This window comes from Thunnus maccoyii, chromosome 1, assembly GCF_910596095.1.
Source record: "Thunnus maccoyii chromosome 1, fThuMac1.1, whole genome shotgun sequence".
Classification (NCBI taxonomy): Eukaryota; Metazoa; Chordata; class Actinopteri; order Scombriformes; family Scombridae; genus Thunnus; species Thunnus maccoyii.
This window is the reverse complement of record NC_056533.1, coordinates 21836448-21858938: the sequence shown is the minus strand read 5'-3', so window position 1 is coordinate 21858938 and position 22491 is coordinate 21836448. Positions and strand designations below refer to the sequence as shown.

Below are 22491 nucleotides of genomic sequence, written 5' to 3'. Positions count from 1 at the left end.
GTCACACTTATTGCTAAAGGTTTACCTTCTTTGGTGTGGCTGAAATCAGACAGAATCTGTAAAACTTAGCTCACACTGAAGCATTTAAAGCACACTTCAATAACAACCTGGGCCTGGCTCCAGCCTTTTAGGAAGAGCCTATTAAGAGTAGAGCAAACCCTCAGTATAACTGGGGCCAAATAATCATAGTTGCTGAGTGATGCTGTCTGTTTTTCTGTAAAATAAAAACACTATTTTAAGCTGGGGGCAGCTGCGGCCTGAAAGGTAATCACACAACCCGAGGTTTTCCTACTTTCTCTCATCTCCCCTACTGCCACGCACCCCTGAACGCTTATACACGACACTAAACACAACATACACACCCCAACGTGACTTATGTGTCCTATTGCAGGTATCTGTTCATAATTCAATGCAAGGATATCTTCAATTGTTCTTTGTGTTCACTTTGCTGTCTGAATGTGATTGGTTGTTTTTATGTTATTTGGCTGCAAGGTTAGATGAAGAAATGCACATGTGTTTTTGTGTCTGATGTACAGTGTGTAGAGTTTTTATTGTTTGTATGACAAGATACATCTATATATGATGTATTGTCTATGAATTAATGTGACATGATGTTTTTATTTCGTAACGTAGCACCCGTCTGAGAGTGACTGAATCAGTGCAAAGCATTGTATATCTCTTTCATTTCCTCTCCTGTCTGTTGGGAGATGTTGCAGTGAAAGAGTGAGTGTTACTGTGGTTGATGGGCTGTGTCTGGGCAGGCAGAGGTTAAAGTGATGACCGTGACATCGCCTGCCTTAGCTACGGCACTCTGCGGTCTACTTTAATGGTCCTGAAAAGGGACAAATTGGCGACTGTTTAAAACAACAACAACAAAAAAAGGAACTGCATGAGGTGAGGTCACAAGAGTACTTCCTAAATCAAAAAAACATCAACCTTAATGTTGTATAAACACAACCCCATGATATTTTTAGACGTTTTAAGGATATACGTACACATTTCAGGCTTTAAAGGACGTTTTAGCTTACTAACTAGAAATTACATAAACTTAACATCAGTGTCGATTATTTTCCACAGCATGTAACATGTTTACATTTCAGTATATAATGAAAATCAACTTTGCTGAACCTTAAACTTGCTTGAGAGGTAACTAATTACAGAGAACATTTTGTTAGCAAATGTTGTACAGCACTTTACTACAGTTTGAAAAACTCTCTGTGTAATTTATACTGTATATTCAAGGACAGCCAAGATCTGATTGTGGCTGCTCACAAAGTCAAACTTTCACAAGCTTTATTGTCATACCTAGAAGAAAGTATATTTAAAGGGTTGCTTTTGGGCAGTCAACTCTAAAATCTCAGATGAAGATCCTTCAATTCACCAACAAGGAGACTTTTTAAAGCAGATACATTACCACACAATAACCTAACAAATAAAGTGTACATGGAAAACATACATAATTTATAATTAATGGGCAAAATATGTAAAAATACTTCTGTGGTGCTTCAATTGACATACATCTTATTCTATATCTTCTATAAATTCATCATCTTTATCTTTATTGGCTTCTGATCAGTAAACTTTTTCTTCCTGTACAAAGATAGCATTAAACTTACCTTGGTGCCCACACAGGCCTGGCCTTTCTTGTATTCCTTGTGACACATCCTCTTATCTAGCTTAGTCCATAGTGCTTTGGCCTTCCAAGTGGTGACCTTTGCCCTCAGACTGTTATAGAAGGTGCTGTTGTCGGCAGGGTCGAGGTCCAACTTTCTGCACAAGACGTTGAAGGCCTGCAGTGTTCCCTTGCAGGTCGAGGCCTGGACAAAGTTCTCAAACAGCTTCCCCACGTTATCCTTCTCCTCCTCTGTCTCTCCCATCTTTCCTCGACTGCAGTAGACGGTTTGGTGTGTTGAAGCTCCTGCTTACTTCAGCGCTCTGCCAGATGTGGCTACACCCTCCGCTTGGCCCGCACCGTCATACCCAGTCTGAGGAGGCAAGACACATAGAGTCTGATGTCATCTCATGGCAAAGAATCCCTCACAGATGGCTGTGGGCGACTGATGTTTTTCCATATCCTATTATAAGGCTGTTAAAATTAGTTCTGTTTCATTATATTTCAACAATTTAAATAGATTCGATTAGAATATTAAATTAGAAGTAATTTAAGTTGACAACACAGCTATCATTTTATCTGCTCTATGAAGCATACCATACTAAATTACTTCACATTAGCAAATTATCAAGAGGACACTCAGTACCACTCCTCACTAAGAGTCGATATCTCACTAAATCAACAAGCATTTAGAAACACAGTAAGCTTACATCCACACTGACGCGATAACATTCCAAGTAGAGACAAGACTGTGAGATAAATTCTAGAGAGAGGAAAAATCAAGAAAGAAAGGAAAATGAGCCAATGTGATGACGTCAGACAGCTGTTGAGCATATTTACTACTTTTTCTTTATAGAGGCACAACCATGTGAGCATATAAAAGGAGTTGTTTGTGGTTCAACATAATACTTGTTGGTTAAAATTGAAGCCAGTATTCTGAACAGCTTCAAGGTTCAGTGATGGCTTCATGCAGAACAAAGCAGTTTCAGCTTCAACATGAGATATCCATGGACTAACAATGAAAATTATATTGTAGTATTCGGTTGGCTACAGTACGTCATGGCTTTGTTTAAACTGGGTACATTTTATGAATGGGATCAGCTGTATATTTTTGTAAGTGGTGAGTAACAGGCAACATATTTTTTTTCCTCAAATTCTTCCATATAGAAGTACATACAGTGTTTATTGCATTGAGTAATGTAATGGCTCCAGTACAGTATAGTATAAATACTGTATCTGCCAAGTGCAAACCTCTCCTCAACTTGAGCTACTGAACCTTGAAAAATAAGCACTTTAACTTTTTCATCAATCACAAAAATGTTGCTGACACTTCTACAAGCTGCAATCCTATATAAATAACATTTCTAATGTATATACCATCTTAAACGTGGGTAAAAAAGTGGTTTTCCTATTACTGCTATCCAAAGAACCACCAAGCACCTTTCATTCCTGGAGCGCAGCACTGACCGTGGATGAGCAGACAGGAAAAGTATTTGTCTTGTGGTATTTTTCACCCCAGCTGCAAACCACACAAAGCAACGCTTTAGAGGCAGTAGAACGAAAAGTCTTTGAAACTAAAACCCCACACTAGCGCAGATTGATTGGATTTGATTAGGTATGCATGCTTAGTAGTCCACCTTCTTCTTCTGAGGTATGTGCATTTAATATTCTTACATATGTGCCTGCGTGTAAGAGACACTGCTACTATAGCGCACGTTTGTGTCAGCGCAGAGCTGAACTGACAGAATTAAATACAATGTAGTTTTCTCTTTCCCCCAATCAACCATCAAGCATTTTGAAAATCATGCCAAGAAATCTGTGCCAGAACTCGACATCAAAGCGAAATGTGGACATTTTCTGCATTAAGCATGTGTGTGCTCACATGGGTGGAGACCGCAGCTTCCGTGAGTTTTGGGAGAAGTCTGCCTTTGATATTTTAATGTCCCATGGAGCGGGATGGGCAGGGCCAGAGGTAAGGTCAAGCTAGCTGTACAGGACTCTAACAGCCCCCCACAGTAATCCATTATTACTGTCACATCCCACCCCGGGGCTTCAGGTGGCAACGTGACTGTGCCATTAAACTGTTCATAGAGAGCTTAAGCCATTCATGCAAAAGTTAGTCCCTGTATTCAACAACCACCCAGTCTTGGGTCACAAACATGTTATTAATGGTGATTTGAATGTGGTGAGATTTTGAATGTTGTTCCCAAAGCAACTGTGTTTGTCTCCAGGCTAATATTAGCATATTCATTTGCACCAGATCCTGTTTGGCTGTGTGTTTGCATCCTGTTTTGACTCTGTTGTTGTTTTACATTTCAGAGAAAGGAAAACCAACCATCCCATAGAAATACTGCACACTCAGATGACTCAGCCTGCCTTATGTATCCGTGTAGCTTCATAAAGCTCTTGTCCCATTGGTTGATACTGCAGACCCCCGAGGCCTTTCACAGCAGACATTCAGCCTCAAACTCAGTGAGTCCACATTCCTTTGCCACGTGGCTAGAAGAGCTCCATCAGCATGAGACCAACACTCACCCTCTCACTGGATCCACCAGCCAGCTAGTCACAGGACCACCTCCATAGTTTTTTGGGGGGAATTTACTCTCTGATTGTCTGTGAGTGACAAGCGATGACTGAAACAGGCATGATATATGATGCAGGTGCTTTAATCTTTCATGCACGGCAGGAGACTGTGATGGGAAAATTGCTGTGTATTCTACCATGTGGTATGTGGAGTGTTTGGGGCCTACAGAATATCTTCTATAAAGCCTCTGTGAAGTCATTTGACAGCTGAGTTTACAATAACTTTGTTTAAGATAATGGGAAAGACATTTCTACCAAAAAAGGATAAAAAGAAAACTTATGCTGACAAGTCTTTTCACAAGAACATCTAATAATAATAACTTTATGTTGATTTCAATTTATTCTAAATGTTGGCCAGTACTCAGTAATCTCTCGAGCCTTTTGTGGAAAGTTCAAATAAAGACATGTTGACTGCACTTATGCTTTTGCATTTCAGTCCAAGTAAAATACTTTTAAAAAGGCACAATTATTGGAACCATCTGTTGCACGAGTCTGCAAGGGCTAATGAAAAGGTACCACTTACTGTCTTCATAGCCAAGGCAATGCTCGACACTCAAACTACATTGTCTCAGACAGAGTCCCATGACTTCACCATCTCAGTCTGACAGAATGGAAAGTCACTTGTGGGCAGACAGAACGAAGCCACAGAACGGCTGTAAAAATACAACTAATGACAGACGAAGCGGAAATACACATGCAGACACACACCATACATCACAGCCGAGCCATATAACGCTTAAGAGGATCACAGTTTAATAGTGTGCAGGTTTAAAGTCTTCTGTCAGTTTAGAAAACGATCTGATCGAGAGAAACTGACAGGCAGTAATGAATTTTTCTATCAACAGTAGGAAATTATACAGTGACTTCTGTGGTCTGTTAGAATTATTTAACAAAGTAAGCACTTCTAACTCATGATACTTCATGTATCATTTTACCATTTTTTCATGTAATTACTTTACTGCGGTGGCACACTATCCCAAGAGAAAGTGTCTGTACTTTGTGTCGTACAGATCCATAGGATGGATCGAGTGTGTGTAAATATATAAAAATACTGCCGAGTGCCTGAGAGACATAGCAAGCTTTCCGAGATGATAGAGGGGGAATGTTAAGAATGTACCTGTTACACCTGGACTGTTGTGCAAAAGAAAAAAAAATCTGAACATGCACACACAGGCTTTGACACACACATACACAAACACACACACGCCCTCTCACATTTTCCCGTTAAACACACAAACATTAGTTAAACATTAGACGTCTCTACAACATAGCGTAACAATTAACAACCTAGTAAATCTATTATTTTCATTATGAACTAATATGCAGATTATCTTATTGATTAATCAATAATCATTTGGTTTATAACATGTCAGAAAATCATGAAATCATCACATCTTCCATCTTGAAATTGCTTATTTTGTCCAACCAACACTTAAGTCTTTATAATAATAATAATCATTTGGTTAACTCATTCAAAGTATTGATATCTGCCAAAGCTACAAGCAGCAGACAGTCCTAGAAAAAAAAAACAGCGTAACTCTGACACGTAGCACTACTAGAAAACCAAAAGGAACTATAAAGACACTGAACAAAGTGTCAAACCAGTGACGCAATGTCTTCATTTGTTTCTGCAGAGCACATATCTTCAGGCTATCAGAATACAATAGGAAGCTGACAACACAAGGAAAACATTGGAAGTGCTGGGAAATGCACATACTGTAGCGCAGCCAGCCAGCAACAGTAATTACAGACTGGACTGAAGAAAACCAGGAAGGAACCCTCTGTGGGCCTGATAAGCAGGCAGCGTGCCTCAGAAAACAGTGCACTCATGTGGACTTCAGCCTGCGGGCTCTGCCCTTCACCAGGCCCCAGAACTCCACAGTGTTATCTCAGCTCTCTGAAATCTGGTTGCGTGTTCAGACAACCGTGCCAGAAACAAAAGAAGATCTGTCATGAGCAAGGTAGAATCACTGGCAGAGCGCGGTAAACGTCAGTCAACGTCAGTCAACTTCAGAGGAGAAAACCTTTCATTTACACAAACAGGAGAAGGTTTGTGAAGCGCCGGAGCTGCTGTCTGCAGGCCCGTCTGGCCCACGAGGTGTGTTCACCACATGGCTCCTTTGGATAATGATTTATCTGGACACGCTGAACACAGAGTTACTTCTGACCTGCTACTGACACAAACAATTCGCTTGAACAACACATTCTTCACCTCACGTATTTCAACACATGAATCAGCTGAATTTCATATCATGACACCGTTTACGGCAAAGAATGCTTCCATATATCCAACGATCTAGAATAAAGGAAAATTGTCAAAGAAGATATGTGAAACTTTAACATGGTGCAATTTTAGATCTACCTTTTTGAGCCAATAAATACAATGTGACAAATGTAAACAAGGCAAAGACTATCTACCAACTGAGGGTCAAAGATCGGTGGCCGTCTTTCATTCATCCATATCACAGAGGAAGGTTCAGGTGACAGGATTACCGCCTTGCAGATATAAAAGAAGCAGTAAGACAACAATCAGTAAAGCCAAGCTCAGAATAGACAAATATCATGTTGCAGAAGAAAACAGCACATGACCTGTAAAGATACAAGCAAGACTGGAGCCTGTAAACAAGACGACCTCAAATGAGCAAGAAAAATGCACAAAGTTCAACCTGATGACAGTCGAGAGCTCTGGGTTCACCTGGTTTCAACTGCAACAGGTCCTGGTAGCAATACAGACAAAGACTTCTCATGAAACAAAATATTAAAAAGGACTGTTTGGACACTGTCCACACCAAATGTTTTAAAGAAAGTGATACGATGCCTTATTTACATTTCAAAAAGGTCTGAATACCATAAGAAAGTGCGTGAGCTCCTTCTGACGCCTCCCATCCAAACTCTTCCTGTGGAGAGTCTGGTTTCCTGTCCAGATCAAAGCTCGGAGGAGAGCCGCCTCTGTAAAATTCCATCCAAGTGATTTTAAAGCATGACTAAGACGTGTTTGAGAGCATTTTCAGTGTGCCCTGTCCCTGCCAGAGGAAACCTGTTAAGGACGTCCTGGGGGGAATTTATGGGGAAACACGGCTTGAAATCGCACTTGTGCTTCCTTCTGTGGCTCCATGTTTATCTGTGCTGTTTACATGTGATATGCAAACAGCACATATCAATGTGGCAAAAGCTTTTCAGAAAGTGACGGAAAATGAGTCTCACCAATAAGATAAAAACTTTATCAAACAGTGTCACTCACTGTCTACTGATAGCTACATTATTTATTGTTATTATTTGTTTGCTTTTTGATACAGCAGCACACTTTTTGTGCAATTAAAGACTCGCAAACTGCAGTGAACAACACGCCCCACCTATTTCTGAGAGTTCCTATCTTCTTTTGTGTGGGTGATGCCCTGGACACATGTGTCCATTTTTATGGCGTGGAACAAGGAAGGAAACATATTTCAGAGAGGAAGGAGAAAGTTTACAACACCTCTCTGGAAATAATGAGCACAAGCTTCCACTTACAGTCACTGTATCGCGCTGTGTGAAACACTATTACAGTACATTGTTTTATGCTCACATATCTTTATTTCTGATTTATTAACTGATACCATTCATTCATTTATGGCATTGCTGTACACATTTGTACCTGCAAGCAACTAGATGTAACTATTGACTAATAATATGACTAATAATACTAATTAATATGTTTAAAGATGACGCAGTTATTACAGCACTCATTTCTTACAGGTGAGTAATCTTGTGTATGTTACAGTCAATAGTGCGTCAATCTGAGCTGGGACAGGCTGTGACAGTGTTGACAGGTGATGCCAAATATAGACTCCAACTGACAGGACAGGAGTGATGGTCTGAAATGCTTTAGTGTCTTACGTTCAACATACATGAAAGACGACGTAATTAACATCATTTTTAGATTCTTCATAATGATCTTTATGATTTTAAGGGCCTTCGTGTGGCTGCATGATTGGAAGGACCAGTGCAGCTTTCTATAATGTTGTTTTTATCTCCACACATGGTTGTTAAGTTAAACTCCGGTAAAGCCGGTAATTACAAACTAAAAACGAGAGGCAGGCGCAGACGTTTGCAAGTATTTCATCGTGAGAGGTTTTTTTTTTCCAGCCATTTTAGCAACAGCCCACAGACTGTTTGAAAAATATGGAAGTTTGTATGTAAATGTCGACTGATTTGTTCTGCTGTTACACCAGTTTCTCTTTGTGTTACAGTGAAGTATAGTTCTTCTTATAGCTCTTATATATATCCTAGCGAATGTTTGTATATTCTCTTTGCTCTAAGGTAACTCTATGTGTTGAAAGGAGGAGGTCATGAATCAAGAGTTAAACCTTTAATCGTTGTACATGATGAGAACATAAGCCTTGCAGCCATTTGGCAGAAAAATAAGACTCTGTTTAATAAAAAAGGTGACGTATCCTGTTGAGCAATACTCTGTTTACTGTGCCTTTTCACAAATTTTATACCAAAGCTCATGAATGACTCAAAAAAATGGCTTGCTAAGAGGGAAATTCCAACAAGAGGAGAATAATGTGGTTGCTGCTGAATGTTTATGCACATAGTGGTTGTTAATCTCTAAGAGTATAAATCACATGGACTATCAGTGTCCGAGCCAGAGACCAGACACTATATGTAAGAGACAGTGTTTAAATGTTGGCATGTTCACTGACAGAGTCCCTTTGTGATAAAGTTTGAGCCCCCATTTGGATAGAGAAGCTGTGTGTACGCTACATCTTCAACAGTCGTAAAACACACAGGAAATGATTGCTCATAGAGCAGTGGGAAGGAGAACTAACACTGTTTGTATGACTCTAGTGAGCCTCCTTAACTATGTTCCTGAATAAATCATGCATCATCTCGCAAGACTTATGAATCATACCAGACCTCTCATGTGATATGTTGAAATGTGGGAGAGAGCGGGGGAGAAATAGGCTAGTTCAACTCACGTGTCAATCATAAAATATCTATTTTTCTTTTTTCATCAGCATGTTCATCAAAGGTTCAGTGGTGTATTTGATCAGTGGCAGTAGCTGAGATATTAACCTGCAGTCACGCTGGAAAACATTAACAAGCAGTTGTCTTTCACTCAATGAGCTTCATTCAGTAAGCTGACAGTACAGCCTATCAACACCACACCTTTCTTTAGTTTGCAGTTTATGTCACTGCAACCCCGAAAACAGACTGATCGCTATTTACAGCCTGGAAGCTGCTGAGCAGGTGGCATAAGCTTGAAAAGCATTAAAACACTGTGCAGAATTCATTAACTTATACTAACAGGGATGTTTTTAGTCTTATTTTAAACAAAAAAAAGCCTTGGTGAGGGGTGATTAATTACTTGTTTCTACTCTTCTTTACTGTCTCTAAACAAATAGAAAAGTTGTCATTCCAGTTTTGAATAGATTTGTTTGGAGTGGCGTGTTTGAAAAGCAGCCACACAGGCACTGAACAGTGATTTATGTTTAAAACTATAGGTGATGTAGGTGTCGCAGAGCCGTTAAAGCATACATCGGCAGAACAAAAATGCTGGTTGGCGAGAGGAGTAACCCTTTTATTGTCAGGGAGTGGAGACACGTCCAGATGTCTGACTCCTGTGAGGCAGCGCTCAATCACTCAGTTCACAATAAGATGACACCTTAACTACAGCCACATGTCAGCAGGATAGCATTGCCAACTTCCTAATAGCCACAGCGTTACTTTATAGTGAGTTCAGTGACCCAGCAGTGGGCTGCTTCATGATAGCCAGTTTTTCAGTCCTTGTGCCATAACTGTAATATAACATGTGATATTAGAAGCCTTGAAAAACTGGATACTTGGTTATTTTTTTCAAATAAGTGAACAGAAGTCTACTTGTGTCAGGTGTCTCAACCTTTGGAAATTAGGAAACACAAAAAAACACAAGTTGTAAAGCAAAAACCAGCCTACCTCATATCTCTAAGCCCGAGTCAAACTCTCCTTCCTTCCAGTGTTTTTGTTCAAACAGTCCCGGACTCTTGTTGGGTGAAGTGTGTAGGTCCTCAGCCCGCCTGACAGGCTGCTGTTTCTCTGAGCAGCAGCAGAGTCCAGTGTTTTGAGGGCGGTGCTCAAACTCCCACACATCCAAGCCGCTGCTACTGTGGCTGCTGTTTAATCCAGAGTATCCCAGACACTCTCTCATACCAAAGACATAGTTCACCACTTCACACACAGACCACCTGTCTCCTTCTGATATCCTGGAAGATTTCCCCATGAGGGAGATGATAAACAACAGAAGAGTTTATCCAGTTGAATCTGAATGGACTGCACATCTGAAAAGCTTTTAAATCACACCATGAAGTAGACTACTTACCCCAAGAAGGTGATTTGAAAGTAAAGGCACTGGCATAACTTTAGTAAAATTTCAAGATTATAAATAGAGGTATAGCTTACAAAATACACAAATAATCACATAGGCTATCAAGAGGGAAACTGGGATTGACAGTCATTCTGGTACAATGGACTGGATTTACAGGTTTAAAATTCCTCTTTTTGCATGGGACCTCCTGGCGCCAGTCTGAGAAACACTTTCGTCAACACATTATGCTACCTTTTACAAGGTGTCAGCAGAAACTACAGTCCACGCAGCACACGGACAAAACCACCGCAGACACGTGTGAGCTGGAGGAATTTACTATTAATGCAACGACGCCATCTTGTAGTCAGACTGTGAAACTACATACAGACGCTTTGGTTTGAAGGGTCACCCCTATTATGAAACATGTTTTATAAAGTAAGCAGCGTGGGCAGGATGATGGTTTAGTTTCATTTGTTTAGTTTTTAGATCAGTGTTTGAGGTGTCTGCTTCCACCTAACAATAAAATAAAGGTGAAAAGGATTTCTTTTGTAGAGCTCATAGCATTAATAAATGATAAAAGCTCAGTTAGAGAAGCCAGATTACTGCTATAAATGGTCCAAAGAACATTCGTGACCCACTCTTCTCGTAGACGACGCTGAAGTTAGCTTCCGATTGGGAGTCAAGGGGAAAGTCAAGGCAATAATGTAAAGTCTGGACTAAATAAACAAAGAGACTCCGGATACTCTTTAAAAGCACAGTTTCAGATTTGTGAAATCGCCCTTTTTCCTGTTGGTTTTCACATATAGAATAAAGCTGAAAGTGGGTTTAAGCAGCGTTAGGGCTTTTGCTACAATGTCTAACACGTTTTTCATAAGTGTAAGTGGTGCAAAAACGGAGATTAAGAGAATCGGCCGCTAAATATCAATATTTATGTTTCCCTTAACTTTCCCCTTAACCCCGAATCGGAAACTAATTTCAGCGTTGTTTTTTTTCGTATGGACTATTTGTTTGTTAGAAAGTAGTTCCAATGAAAACTGTACACACTATTTAGATATTAATTTTTTAAAGGTGGAAGTACAGCTCGATTATTTGAACGTTTAATATCGCCATGGTCATGTATAGAAAAGAATAAACTATGTCTGCCATGTGTTGTGTAGCTAGTTCATTGTAAGTGAGCTAACAATGAGCCAACTGGCGTAAGTAGTCATTATTAACGAGCTAACTGGCGCCGTTTGTCTCCGAGTTAACCAAAAGTTGCCATGGTAACCTGCAGTTTACCTCGTGTACTAATCTCGAACGGCGGTTAAACTTGGTCGGAACTATGTTTGAAGCGTTCTGACGAAGTTTAACGAACACCTAGTAAGAGCCATGTTCAGAAACGAGTATTTTCATGTTATAATTTTGCTAAAACTAGCCAATATTAGTTATTTGTTGTTTTTTTTTTACTTGTTTGAGGTGTTAGAGAGATTGACATGTGTGAGGTGATGACCCCGCAGTGACGAAGGCGCATCAGCTGTGGTGTGTGTGTGTGTGTGCGTGTGTGTGTGTGACGCTGTTTGGGTTTCTCAGCATCATTCACCGCCACACCCTCCTCATAGTGCAGCAGCGGCAGCAGCAGCAGTAGCAGCATGACGATGTTGCGAGTCTCCTTGCTAGTTTTGGCTCTCACAGCAGTCTGCAATGGCATCCTCCCAGAGATAGTGGACTCAGGGATCAGCCACATCCTGGAGGATAATTCCGCCCAGGGACAAACAGACCTGGACCGCATGTTTGTGGAAGTGGAGCAACTCCCGGAGGAAAAGCAGCACAAGACTGAGGTAGGAAGCCAGGCATCTGTAGGTCTTCAACGTGACATAGCATTATTTCACTACTGCAGCTGAAAGGCAAAAATATTTTCATGTTTGGTAAATATAAAATAATATAAGAAGCTGATGCACCAGTGGGATGAGAGAGAATGTGGGAGTGACTTCTCAATGCATTTCTGTACCTGAAAGCAGAAATAATGTCTAATAATCTTTCTCCTCCTTTTAGAGGAACAACGACAGTGCCGGTGTTAACCCTACTGACAAAGTGAATGAATCTGTCCACGCCTCTGAAGTCCAAGTAAGGCTTTAAAAAGTAAAACATGCTGGGAAATGTATCTTTCTCTTTTTGACTTTAAAACACATGTCCCACCTTCACACAGGAGACAAATGACATTGCTACCACAACCGTCCAGTCCAGTGACCTGGGAAACAATATTGATCATGTAAGTTCATTCATTAACAGTCTTAAATATGTATAAAATCAAGTGGAACATCCTCTTTCTCAACAGAACTCCTTTGAAGTGCTCATACTTTGAATTTCTCAACAAGAAAAGGCCTCAAGATTGCATAATGTCTGGAAGCAGCATCACAGCTGCTGACTTGGCATAATGTCTGCAAATTAATCAAATTCAGACAGCTGTACGGCTGCATTTCATGTCCTCATTCAGCTCTAGTCATTATTTCTCTGCTGTATTGCATAAAATAAATGATGAAACATGATGATACGCAGCTGATATGTTGAGTGCATTTATCAAAAAATGATGAGGATTAGGATCACAGATTTACAATATAAAGAGCAATTTTCATGTCTTGTCATCTAGCTATTTTTACACTAAGGATTTTTTTTTTGGAAACATGAGAGTGTGATGATGATGTCCACATTGTAGAAAGACAGGAGAGGTAAACAGCTGTTTTCTGGGACAAGAGTCTGTCCTAGTTTTAACTGCAGATCTACTCACAAAAGGTAAAAACGAAAGTGGAGGAGACGCCTGTTTCTCTATAAATATACAATATGTCTCCTATCTTCAAAGAAGCCTGTTTAACCTAAAAGATTAAATTAGATCCTGGAGTTACAGCAACCAAAGTCCTAATACAGCACATGTTAATGGTCTCACGGTTGTTTTGACTCTTAAAAGTATTGCTAAGTGTTAATTGTGTGTATCAAATACAAAGTTTCTCTTCCTGTAGTTTGAGCCTGACCAATAAAGCGCCCATCTGAATTTTTTGTCTTATATTATTAGCTTATAAATATCATTAGATCTATTGTATTGGTAAATATGTTGGCAGATAAGTACAGAAAACTGCAGTAGAGACATGCCACAGATATGTTTGAGGTGATTAAGAAACAGTGTTGCCATTACATCGTTTGTCCACAAGGGAGCAATAGCAGGTTTATTTTCAAACTGTTAAACGTCCTGCTCACAGCATATCTTGGTCAGAATTCTTTGGGAAAAAATCATTAAAAATATTGATTTAAGGATCATAATAAAATGTTTGCATGTGTTTGTTTAAGAAAATTGACATCAAATATGAATATTGGCATAATGTGGGGGTCAGATGAGGTCACCAGAGATTTTGAAGTCTGATGTATTGACACTTGTTTGAAATATTTTTACAGAAATAATGTATGCCATAATAACTTTCTGATTGCTTGGAGCCATGAGAATTTTAGGACTGAACTTGAGGAGTCAGAAATCTAATCCTTCTTGTATTTCCTGTTCAGGGATGCATTACCAACGAGGACTGTGGGAAGGGGAGGTACTGCCTAGATGACACACACAACTCCAAGTGTCTACCTTGCAAACCAATCGATGTTGTAAGTGAACATAAGTTATGTGGAAAGCCTTTTACTATTTTGGTTAGTTTTCTCTAAAATGCCCTATTTCTCACTGTCTGTCTCCTTCAAACACACACACACACAGTCACTTCCGGGCAGCTGGGGTTTCATTTCGACTGCATTGCAGTCTGTGTCCACAAGTGTAACTGGAGTGTGTTGTTCATGAACACTCCGTCCTATGAGCTTCACATGAAAGAACAGCATGTGTCAAGGTTAAATAAGAGCTCTTCGTTACCTCTACTGTCTCGGGGGATAATTAGAACAGAAATAATATCGGAAATGAGAGCCTGTTCTTTAGAGACTCACCCATTCGTTTTATTTAAGAATGACTCAGTTATTACTGCTGATTCTGTAGCCTCTTCTTCGGAAGAATTGGTCTCAGTTAGGCAGAGTAAAAAGCAATTCAGAGGCATAGATACTGGCATTCTGCCAAACAAGGGTACAGTGCACCAGGATAATAAATACACACAGAGGACGACGTCTGTGTCTTGTCAAGTGCCCTGCACTGAAAAACTCTGCATTAAAACAACCAGAACACACTTTACTGAATCACCATATTAATGATCTGTAGAGGATGTGCAGGATCAGGAACTTGTTTGTTGCACTGTTATCAGAGACCAGTTGACCCATTGATCTCATTTATATTTAACTGAAAAAACGTCAGCACGACTTCATGCATAATTATTAATGTCACTGATGCTCCTGTGAGTTGTTAAACTGAGGCTGTGCGCTTATTTTAGACTATTATTTTTTAGACTATTAAGATAAAATTTGCATCAGATGAAAGATATCTGCTGAAATGTGTTTTAAAACATTTTGTGGCTACTTTACTTTAATGGAATGATGTTTGACTATAGTAACTATAATTGATTGTGTGTCATTTTTTAAACTTTTTTCTGTTGTTTCAGCCCTGTACTAAGGATGATGAGTGCTGTGGTGAACAGTTGTGTGTTTGGGGTCAGTGCACTCAAAATGCAACAAAAGGAGAGGCGGGCAGCACTTGTCAGTATCAGACTGACTGCAGTCCAGACCTCTGCTGTGCTTTCCATAAAGGTACAGTAGAGTACACAGTGTGTATAGTACATGCTGCTTAGTGATGCTCTCCATTTGTTCAACGCCACACCAAATCTGCTCATCATGTTTAAAGTAATAATGCTGTGATGGGTCATCTTCTGTGTGTGTGTTTATGTGTGTTTAGCCCTGCTCTTCCCCGTCTGTTCTGCAAAGCCCATTGAGCGTGAACGCTGCTTCGGTGCCTCTAACCACCTGATGGAGCTGTTATCCTGGGACATCCAGGACAAGCGACCCAGAAAACACTGTCCTTGTGCGGGGGATCTCCACTGCCAGCACCTGGGGTGAGTACAGTGACTACTTGCCCTTATCTTTTACCTCACCGTACCTAACACACGTACATTTAACAGCACAGTACGTCTTAAATCCTGTATTTGGTGTTGATTTAGTGATGCTGTTGAAATTAATCCAAGATATTGCAAGTCACTCGCCAGTTTTTGTCATTGGTATTATTTTGTTCTGCTCACAAAAATGTTACTCTCCCTTCTGACAGGCGAGGGTCCATGTGCCTTAAAAGAGAGGACTCAAGTGAAGAGGACCTGACAGACACTCTATACTCAGAGATAGACTACATAATCTAATCAAAGCTGGATTTGATTCAGATTGCCTTGCAAACAATAAGACGAGTGTCTCCTCTGACTCATTGCACTTTCTATTTGCCAACTTAATCCAAGGTGGTAAAACTATACTGCATGAGATATGGCTGAAAATATATGTATTTTATTTGCTGTGATTGAAAACTGAGGTTTACAATCCTTAAAGGTTTCTGAAAATGTAGATATAAAAGTCACTAATAGAAACATTATATTTACAAAGAGTTTCTTGACTATTTGCTGCATCTGTATATAATATTGTAACTTTAACCTTAAACTAATGCTAATCCTAGACTTTAAAATTAACTGCAACACACTGAATATGACTCTAGACACTACTTTCTAGATTACTTGCTTCAGTGTTCAGATATCATCTTCATCACATCGTCACCAGCTGATACTATGTTGAGGAGCATCTGTCCATATTAAGTGAGACTGAGCCGCCCTGTTTTAGGCCTCACTCAAAAATGAAAGCTTTATGTACTGTGTGACCAATGCAACAGTATCACAGAAGCAGGCAATAAACATTGTTTGGGTTTTGAAGAATTACTCCGATCATCGTCCTTAATCATATACAAATGTACATGTTTTTTTGTTTTTTTTGTCTAGATCTGGTGTTTTGTAAACTTTTCATAGCTACTGTGACAGTGACTTCAGCGGTTGGCCCCTAGAAAGCTTCTTTTCATCATCTTTTGTTTCAAAAATGAATAAAATTCTAGCTGCTTCAATGTCCTTAACAATTATTATTCCTTTCCTTTACTCCCCCGTATCACTTTAGAAAATGTTTTGGCAAACCAATATCTGCCAAAATCCTCATGTTGTTTAGTTCCACAGAGGTACTGTACATTTTTGCTAAGACCTCAATATTTCAACTGGACAGGCAAAAGAAAACAATGTCCATCATGATTGACGGTTTGATTTGTGTGATGGTTGACTACTGGCATTCAATGACTCTCATATTACAGTTGCATTTAGGTACAAACAAAAGATATTGGTAAGATTTCATGTTGGGTTAGGTACAGAACCTTTAAACTGTAATAATGCACCATGTTCTGGTCCTCTGAGCTGAATAGTCCATTGGAAATGTTGGGCAGCAGTGAACCAAGATGAACTTCCCAGCTTTAGAAGCTTTAATTAAGTAACCAGTTTATTAGGTACACATGTAAAACCCAATGCGGTCAATTCAAATGCACTGTGAAGAATCTGTTTGATCAGTTTTTGTTGACGAAGTGTTAGACAGCTGTTCATTCAACTTAACTCTAACATTGTGTCCCCAAAGTAGTCATTATAAGCTTCACAAAGATACGATTTGTTACAGGGCTGTTGGATTGCAGTAGACTGTAGAACTCTTTCTCAAGTGGAAGTACCAAAAACTGTCTTGAAAGGGCCAGTAGTCACCATTTTATTTTTCCTTAAACCTCTTTCTGTGAATCTTAATTAAATATTTCATAGAAAAACAAATTACTGTTACTTAACCAGCAATTATCAGAACAAATACCTGTTCAGCCACACCTTTTGTTCTGCTTGCATTTACAATTTTAGTGCAAATTTTGATTTATCAAAGCGCTGTTGTCTACTCCAGCCTGCATTACACACTTCTGCAGTCCCAAAACATGCCATCAGTCACCAATACTTCATGATGCTTGTATGTGTTTTGTGTAATGTACAGCAACATGACATACCTTTTCAACATCCAGGCTGGAAGGTATGTTATCAATGCAAGCAATACCTCGGTATGTGTATGTGTGTTAATGTAAAGAATAAGCTCTGAACTGTTGTTCAGCACCTGGAACCTGCCATGCATTGCTTTAAAAAATAAATATGTTTTTTAACATCTACTCTTTAAAAAGGTGAGCAGCATTTGTCATATTAATTTAACATAAATTGAAGGTGAGTTGAAAAGCCATTTTAATTTACAGTGAGAGAAAACTGCAGTTATGAAAAAAAGCATTTTAATACATTTCTAAAATCATCTTAAACTATTTTCACACAGGATTTAAATCTCAAAGAAATAAACATCAACAACAACAAAAAAAAAAAGAATTTCTTCAGATATTGGCATTTCTACAGTGAATAGCTGGTGGCAGCATCAGAAGCCCAGAGGGACCGAGATGCTGAGCTTCAGTCCTCAGAGGAGTAGCCCAGGCGGACTGAGAAGTCCAGCGGGCTTTCTACACCTTCTTGTGTCAATCTATCAAGCAGCAGCAGGTAGAAGCGCCAAAACAACCTCACACTCTCTCCCAAAAACCCAGAGAGAGCTCCTTCACCCTCAGTACAACACCACACACACACACATGCGGATGACACTAGAGATGTACACCCAGTTCACATGGTGCAAAAACAAAGAAATTCACTTTCTAAATTAAAGGTTAATACAGACAACAGATGTGTGCCAAAACAGGAAGAGAAACACGCAGTGACAGGGAGCAAAGATTGGTGTGAAAGGAGACGGGAGACTTAAATAAACAGGATGGATGCCTTCCAGTCCAGTTTCACAGTCCTAACATCTCTGCATCCATCTCTGGAGCTTTACGCTCGATTGATTTGTCTATACAGTATTTGATTCTTTTTCTGTATTGAATAGCTTTTGTACTTCCCTTTAAACTTTACAGTACAATACACTATAGTGCACAATAGGGTTTCTGAGCCTGAGTCCTGGGGCTCAGAGTGGAGGGTGAGAGCACGTCAGCCTCACAACGCTGCTTGATGTTCAAGTCATCATCGGGCCTGACATTCGGGCCGAGTCCCCGTAGCCCAGCTGCTCTGCTGCAGCAGCCAGACCATCCAAACAACCATGAGCGGCGCGCTGTGACTCAGTCCTGCCCCGGGTCCTTGGCAGGGCCTCCGTCCAGGTAGATCTTGAGGGCCTTCTCCTTGCGTGGAGAGTAGCTGACGCGGTGTCCTGTCTTGAGCAGACGGCTGCTCTCCTTCTTCATCAGCTCATTGCGCTCATCCTCCGACAGCTCCATAGGTTCCTCTGTGCTGTCCCTGCACAGACACAGATCACAGCACCAAAGACTCGGTCAGAAAATGTTCCAAATTTATATTAATTTCTAAATGGACATTTTTCACTTGGTGACAGCTTTTTCTAAAATTGACACAATTCTGTCAGCATTAGAGATCTGACAACAAAACAATGTAAAATCAGTAAAAAAAATACAAATCTGTATTTTCTATACCGTCTATCTTTTGCGGGTCATAGTGGGGAAAATGAATTATGCTGCTAAAATAACTGGATTGTTTTACTATGTAATAACATTTCTGCTTTGCTTTAATTTCAAAGAAGTTGGACACCTCTTGTCCTAAAGAAAATCTGCATTTTTACATCTTACATACATTATTGTTTAATATTTGTCATTACAATATTGTATACAGATAATTTACACCATTATGTCGTTACTAGTAAATCTAGTAAGAGGAGCTATTTATAGTCCTAAATTTCATTGATATGGCAAAACTCAGAGAATGTTGGGAGAGAAACATATATGAAGTCTTTGTTTTGAGCTCTTTTACCTATAAAAGACAACAGCTCCATCATCACAGATGTACAGAGGCCACACGTTTAAGGTCGACACCTTAGGGTTCCAGTCCAAATCCTGATGGATCTCCAACACAGAGATGTCGCAAGGAAATGTTCCTCTACCCTGCACACAGCAGACAGAGGGAAGGTTTAGAAGATGACAATAAAACAACATAAGGAGAGCAAGTATTCTGTGTGAGGCAGTGCATCTCACATACCTTTGCAAACTCCAGGTTTTCAAGAGGAATATCACTGATCTCACTAAGCTGCAAACAGAATAAAGAAATGAGTCACAGACTCAATAGGAATTTAGGTGGCGTCACCATGACCACCTGCCAAGATGTATTATTTTCCATCTTTTCCCCTCAATATAAAGTTAATGTCCCAAAATTAAATGTAAAGGCATTGATTTGAGTGGTGATGACTGTGCATGATTAGGTTCATGTCAAACTACTGTCTTTCTGAACTGTAGTAAACTGTGTATAAAGCACGAGTAAGAAACACTGAGCAGGAGTCAGACATACCTTCTCTTTGAGTTCTTCTACACTGCTGCTCTCCAGAATCACCTCCTGGAAGGGCCCCAGCTTCATTGTAGCAGGGCTCCATCTGCGGGTCAGAACAGCCAGCTGCGACATGGACTTCATTTTCTCTGGTTCTGAGAAACAGAAAAGAGACCAGGGGTCAGGTTGCACTTTAACTGACTGCACTTCCTCTGAACCTTTCTGCAGGGAATGAGATCAGTGAAAACATGTTTCCCTGCACTCTGGTACTACTTTTATCAGTTAACATTTGTGCCATCATGTCATGGGTTTCCAAACGAAATAGGATATTATTTTGAGTCCCTGGGAGCAACAGATATTTTTAACTTTTGTTTGTTTTCTCATGTTGGAACTCAATTTGTTTATGCCAAAGTGAGGAGATGGAGATGACTTTTAACATTGCAGCTTTAGCAGACATTTCAAGTACCAAAAAAATAAATACAGTACAATATATCCTTTGTATCTAGTGCAGCAGAACCAGCGTTACCATTAAGGACTTCCAGGAAAACTTCCCAGTTGGAGGAGATGCTGATGTCTTCCTCGTAGACATGGTAATCCAGAAATACTGTGCCAGGATTCTTCCATGTCTTTTTCCTGAGACGGACCCTGAACAGACAAACAAGTCTTCTTGTACACACCTACATTTTATCTTTTATCTCTTTTTATATTTGAACAATGACTAATGTGCGTTGTATCAACATGTAAGCTCACCTGTCAATGCTGAGGTCAAGCTTGCACTGCTCTTTCAGTTGAGGAAGCAGCTCCTCTTTCGACTGTCTGACAGTCATGCCCTTGGCAAACACCGTGTCCACGAGGAACTTGCAGGGCTAGGAAACAAAATGTTCAGCAAAACAGTCAGGTCATTTTAATCCCAATATTACAGATGATAGCAACAGAAAATTAAAGCTGTTCTTACCTCTGGTTCATTCACCAGTAGTTGATACACTTTCACTCTGTATTCACCCTTTTTCAGTGCTCTTCCTAGTCGAATAGTTATCTATGAAAAGTAATGAAGTTGAGTCTATTAAAATCAAGAATCGGGTAACTCTAAAGTCTAAAACAAAAATCAAACAAATAAATCCTGAAAATTGATCCTGACCTTGTTATCATCAGAGAATGATGACAGTGTTTCATTGAGCCTTACGCTCTCAAACTCCTGGTTGTTTGCATAAACCCGGAACACCTTAAACTGCGTCGAGGTGACACCCACATAGGGCTCCAAGTTCTGCTTAAATGCTGCTAATGTTATCCTCTTGTCCACATGAACAACTAAACCTGAAGGAGATCAAAGGAAACAACAATTTAACATTTTAACATCCCTCTTTAAAGAAAGAATAACACCTGATTATTGTGTAGTCAATAGTGCTCAGTTTTAACTGTAAGAGGCAGTTTGCAATATAAAAGCATTATGTTTCTTACTTAAAGATGATAATTACTTAAGACTGCATCATAAATATAAGGTTCATACATTTTTGTGCATCCCAGGAGGAGTCATCCTGGGAACAAGGCTCTGCTCTGAAGTACAGGTACTGAGCTTCTGACTTGCTCTTCCCATTGTCGTCATACTCGCTGTCTGTTCCAGAGTCTTCTTCAGCAGTGTCCCAGGTCTCTTTTTTGCCCTCATGGGCTTTGGAGCGACGGCTACTGGTGATGCTGTGAGAGTCCAAGCCATTTGCCAGCTGGATGGGACCGCTGTCTGCATTGCACAGTGTGTCACTACTGTGGCTGGAGCTCAGGATGTCGCTGTCCACTGAGCTGGTGCTGCGGTCATTGTTTACCTCAGAGTCCGAGCGCTCCTCACAAGCAAAGTGGTTCTCTGGGTCAGAGGAGGCACCGCCGCTGCACCCAGCTGTTGCCCTGATCCGGTTCTCCAACTCTCTGTTGTCTGCGGCCACACAGAGTGAAGAGTTTGAGTCAGCCTCTTGGGTCGGGGATTCGATATGTTCAAAGTCGCTTGCATCAGAGCTTTTCTGGCTGTCACTGGTGCTGGAGCCCTGCTGCTGCTGCAGAGACAGATTCTTTAACTTCTCTGTGCTCTCTTCTAGGATGGCCTCCACAGATTTCCTGTTACCCTTTGACCCCTCAAAGGGCACATCGGAGTCACCTCCTACTTTTTGGCAAAGAGTTCTGTTGGCCAGTGTGCCAGGAGACTGCTCAGGCAGCAAGACCATAAGTCGGATCGTATTCCCGTGACGATCCAACAGTTTCCACAAGAGTGATTCAGTGAAAGCGACCTGATGATCTGTTGACTCAGAGCTCTCTACAAAAACCTAATAAAAAAAAAAGAAAACACAAAACAGGTAAAAATTAAACTTCATAGTGTTGAGAAGGGTTCAAATATATTTTCTGAGTGCCAAATTTTTTTTACATAAAACTGTCATCACACAATGGAAACACTGAAATGTAGTAAATACTGTGAGCATACTGTCAGACGTAAAAGAAAAACAATGTCTGGACCTTGTTACTCCTGAAGAAACCCTCTGCTTTCAGTGTTTTGTTTGGAACGTAAAGGAGCCGGAGGTCATTATAGCAGCGCTCCAGAACCACACGCATCGTTTCTGCAGATAGCCCTGTTGCCTGGGAAGAAAAACATATGTAAGACTCAA

General features: G+C 40.2%; 3 protein-coding genes across 8 annotated transcripts in view; 1 reads left to right on the top strand and 2 right to left on the bottom strand.

Annotated features, from left to right (window-relative positions):
- The window catches only part of mical2a (microtubule associated monooxygenase, calponin and LIM domain containing 2a), a 40382-nt gene extending 29433 nt beyond the window's left edge, over nt 1–10949 (bottom strand). For 4 of the 5 annotated variants that reach the window (XM_042418308.1, XM_042418292.1, XM_042418300.1 and 1 more), the window contains exons 1-3: nt 10536–10949; nt 10133–10419; nt 1617–1985 (exon numbers count right to left, since the gene is read on the bottom strand). In XM_042418308.1, coding sequence (XP_042274242.1) covers nt 1617–1877 — 261 coding nt within the window. In that variant the 5' untranslated portion in view covers nt 1878–1985; nt 10133–10419; nt 10536–10949. The remainder of the gene's footprint in view (nt 1–1616; nt 1986–10132; nt 10420–10535) is intronic. The other variant, XM_042418327.1, reaches the window with a different exon arrangement.
- Nucleotides 10950–10971: 22 nt separating this feature from the next.
- On the top strand, nt 10972–18177 carry dkk3a (dickkopf WNT signaling pathway inhibitor 3a). 2 transcript variants are annotated; one of them, XM_042418350.1, is made up of 8 exons: nt 10972–11879; nt 12090–12337; nt 12552–12623; nt 12706–12768; nt 14049–14141; nt 15071–15215; nt 15361–15517; nt 15727–18177. In XM_042418350.1, exons 2-8 carry the CDS (start codon nt 12149–12151, stop codon nt 15812–15814), a joined length of 807 nt encoding a protein of 268 aa, XP_042274284.1. In that variant the 5' UTR covers nt 10972–11879; nt 12090–12148; the 3' UTR covers nt 15815–18177. The 2 variants fall into 2 exon arrangements, with proteins under 2 accessions (XP_042274284.1, XP_042274275.1); XM_042418341.1 differs by having other exon boundaries at nt 10972–12337.
- Nucleotides 17762–22491, bottom strand: part of usp47 (ubiquitin specific peptidase 47) — a 21339-nt gene continuing 16609 nt past the window's right edge. Inside the window, exons 19-28 of the mRNA XM_042418279.1 lie at nt 22343–22462; nt 21354–22155; nt 20985–21160; nt 20802–20882; nt 20597–20712; nt 20373–20491; nt 19871–20001; nt 19565–19612; nt 19340–19470; nt 17762–18814 (exon numbers count right to left, since the gene is read on the bottom strand). Coding sequence (XP_042274213.1) covers nt 18640–18814; nt 19340–19470; nt 19565–19612; nt 19871–20001; nt 20373–20491; nt 20597–20712; nt 20802–20882; nt 20985–21160; nt 21354–22155; nt 22343–22462 — 1899 coding nt within the window. The 3' untranslated portion in view covers nt 17762–18639. The remainder of the gene's footprint in view (nt 18815–19339; nt 19471–19564; nt 19613–19870; nt 20002–20372; nt 20492–20596; nt 20713–20801; nt 20883–20984; nt 21161–21353; nt 22156–22342; nt 22463–22491) is intronic.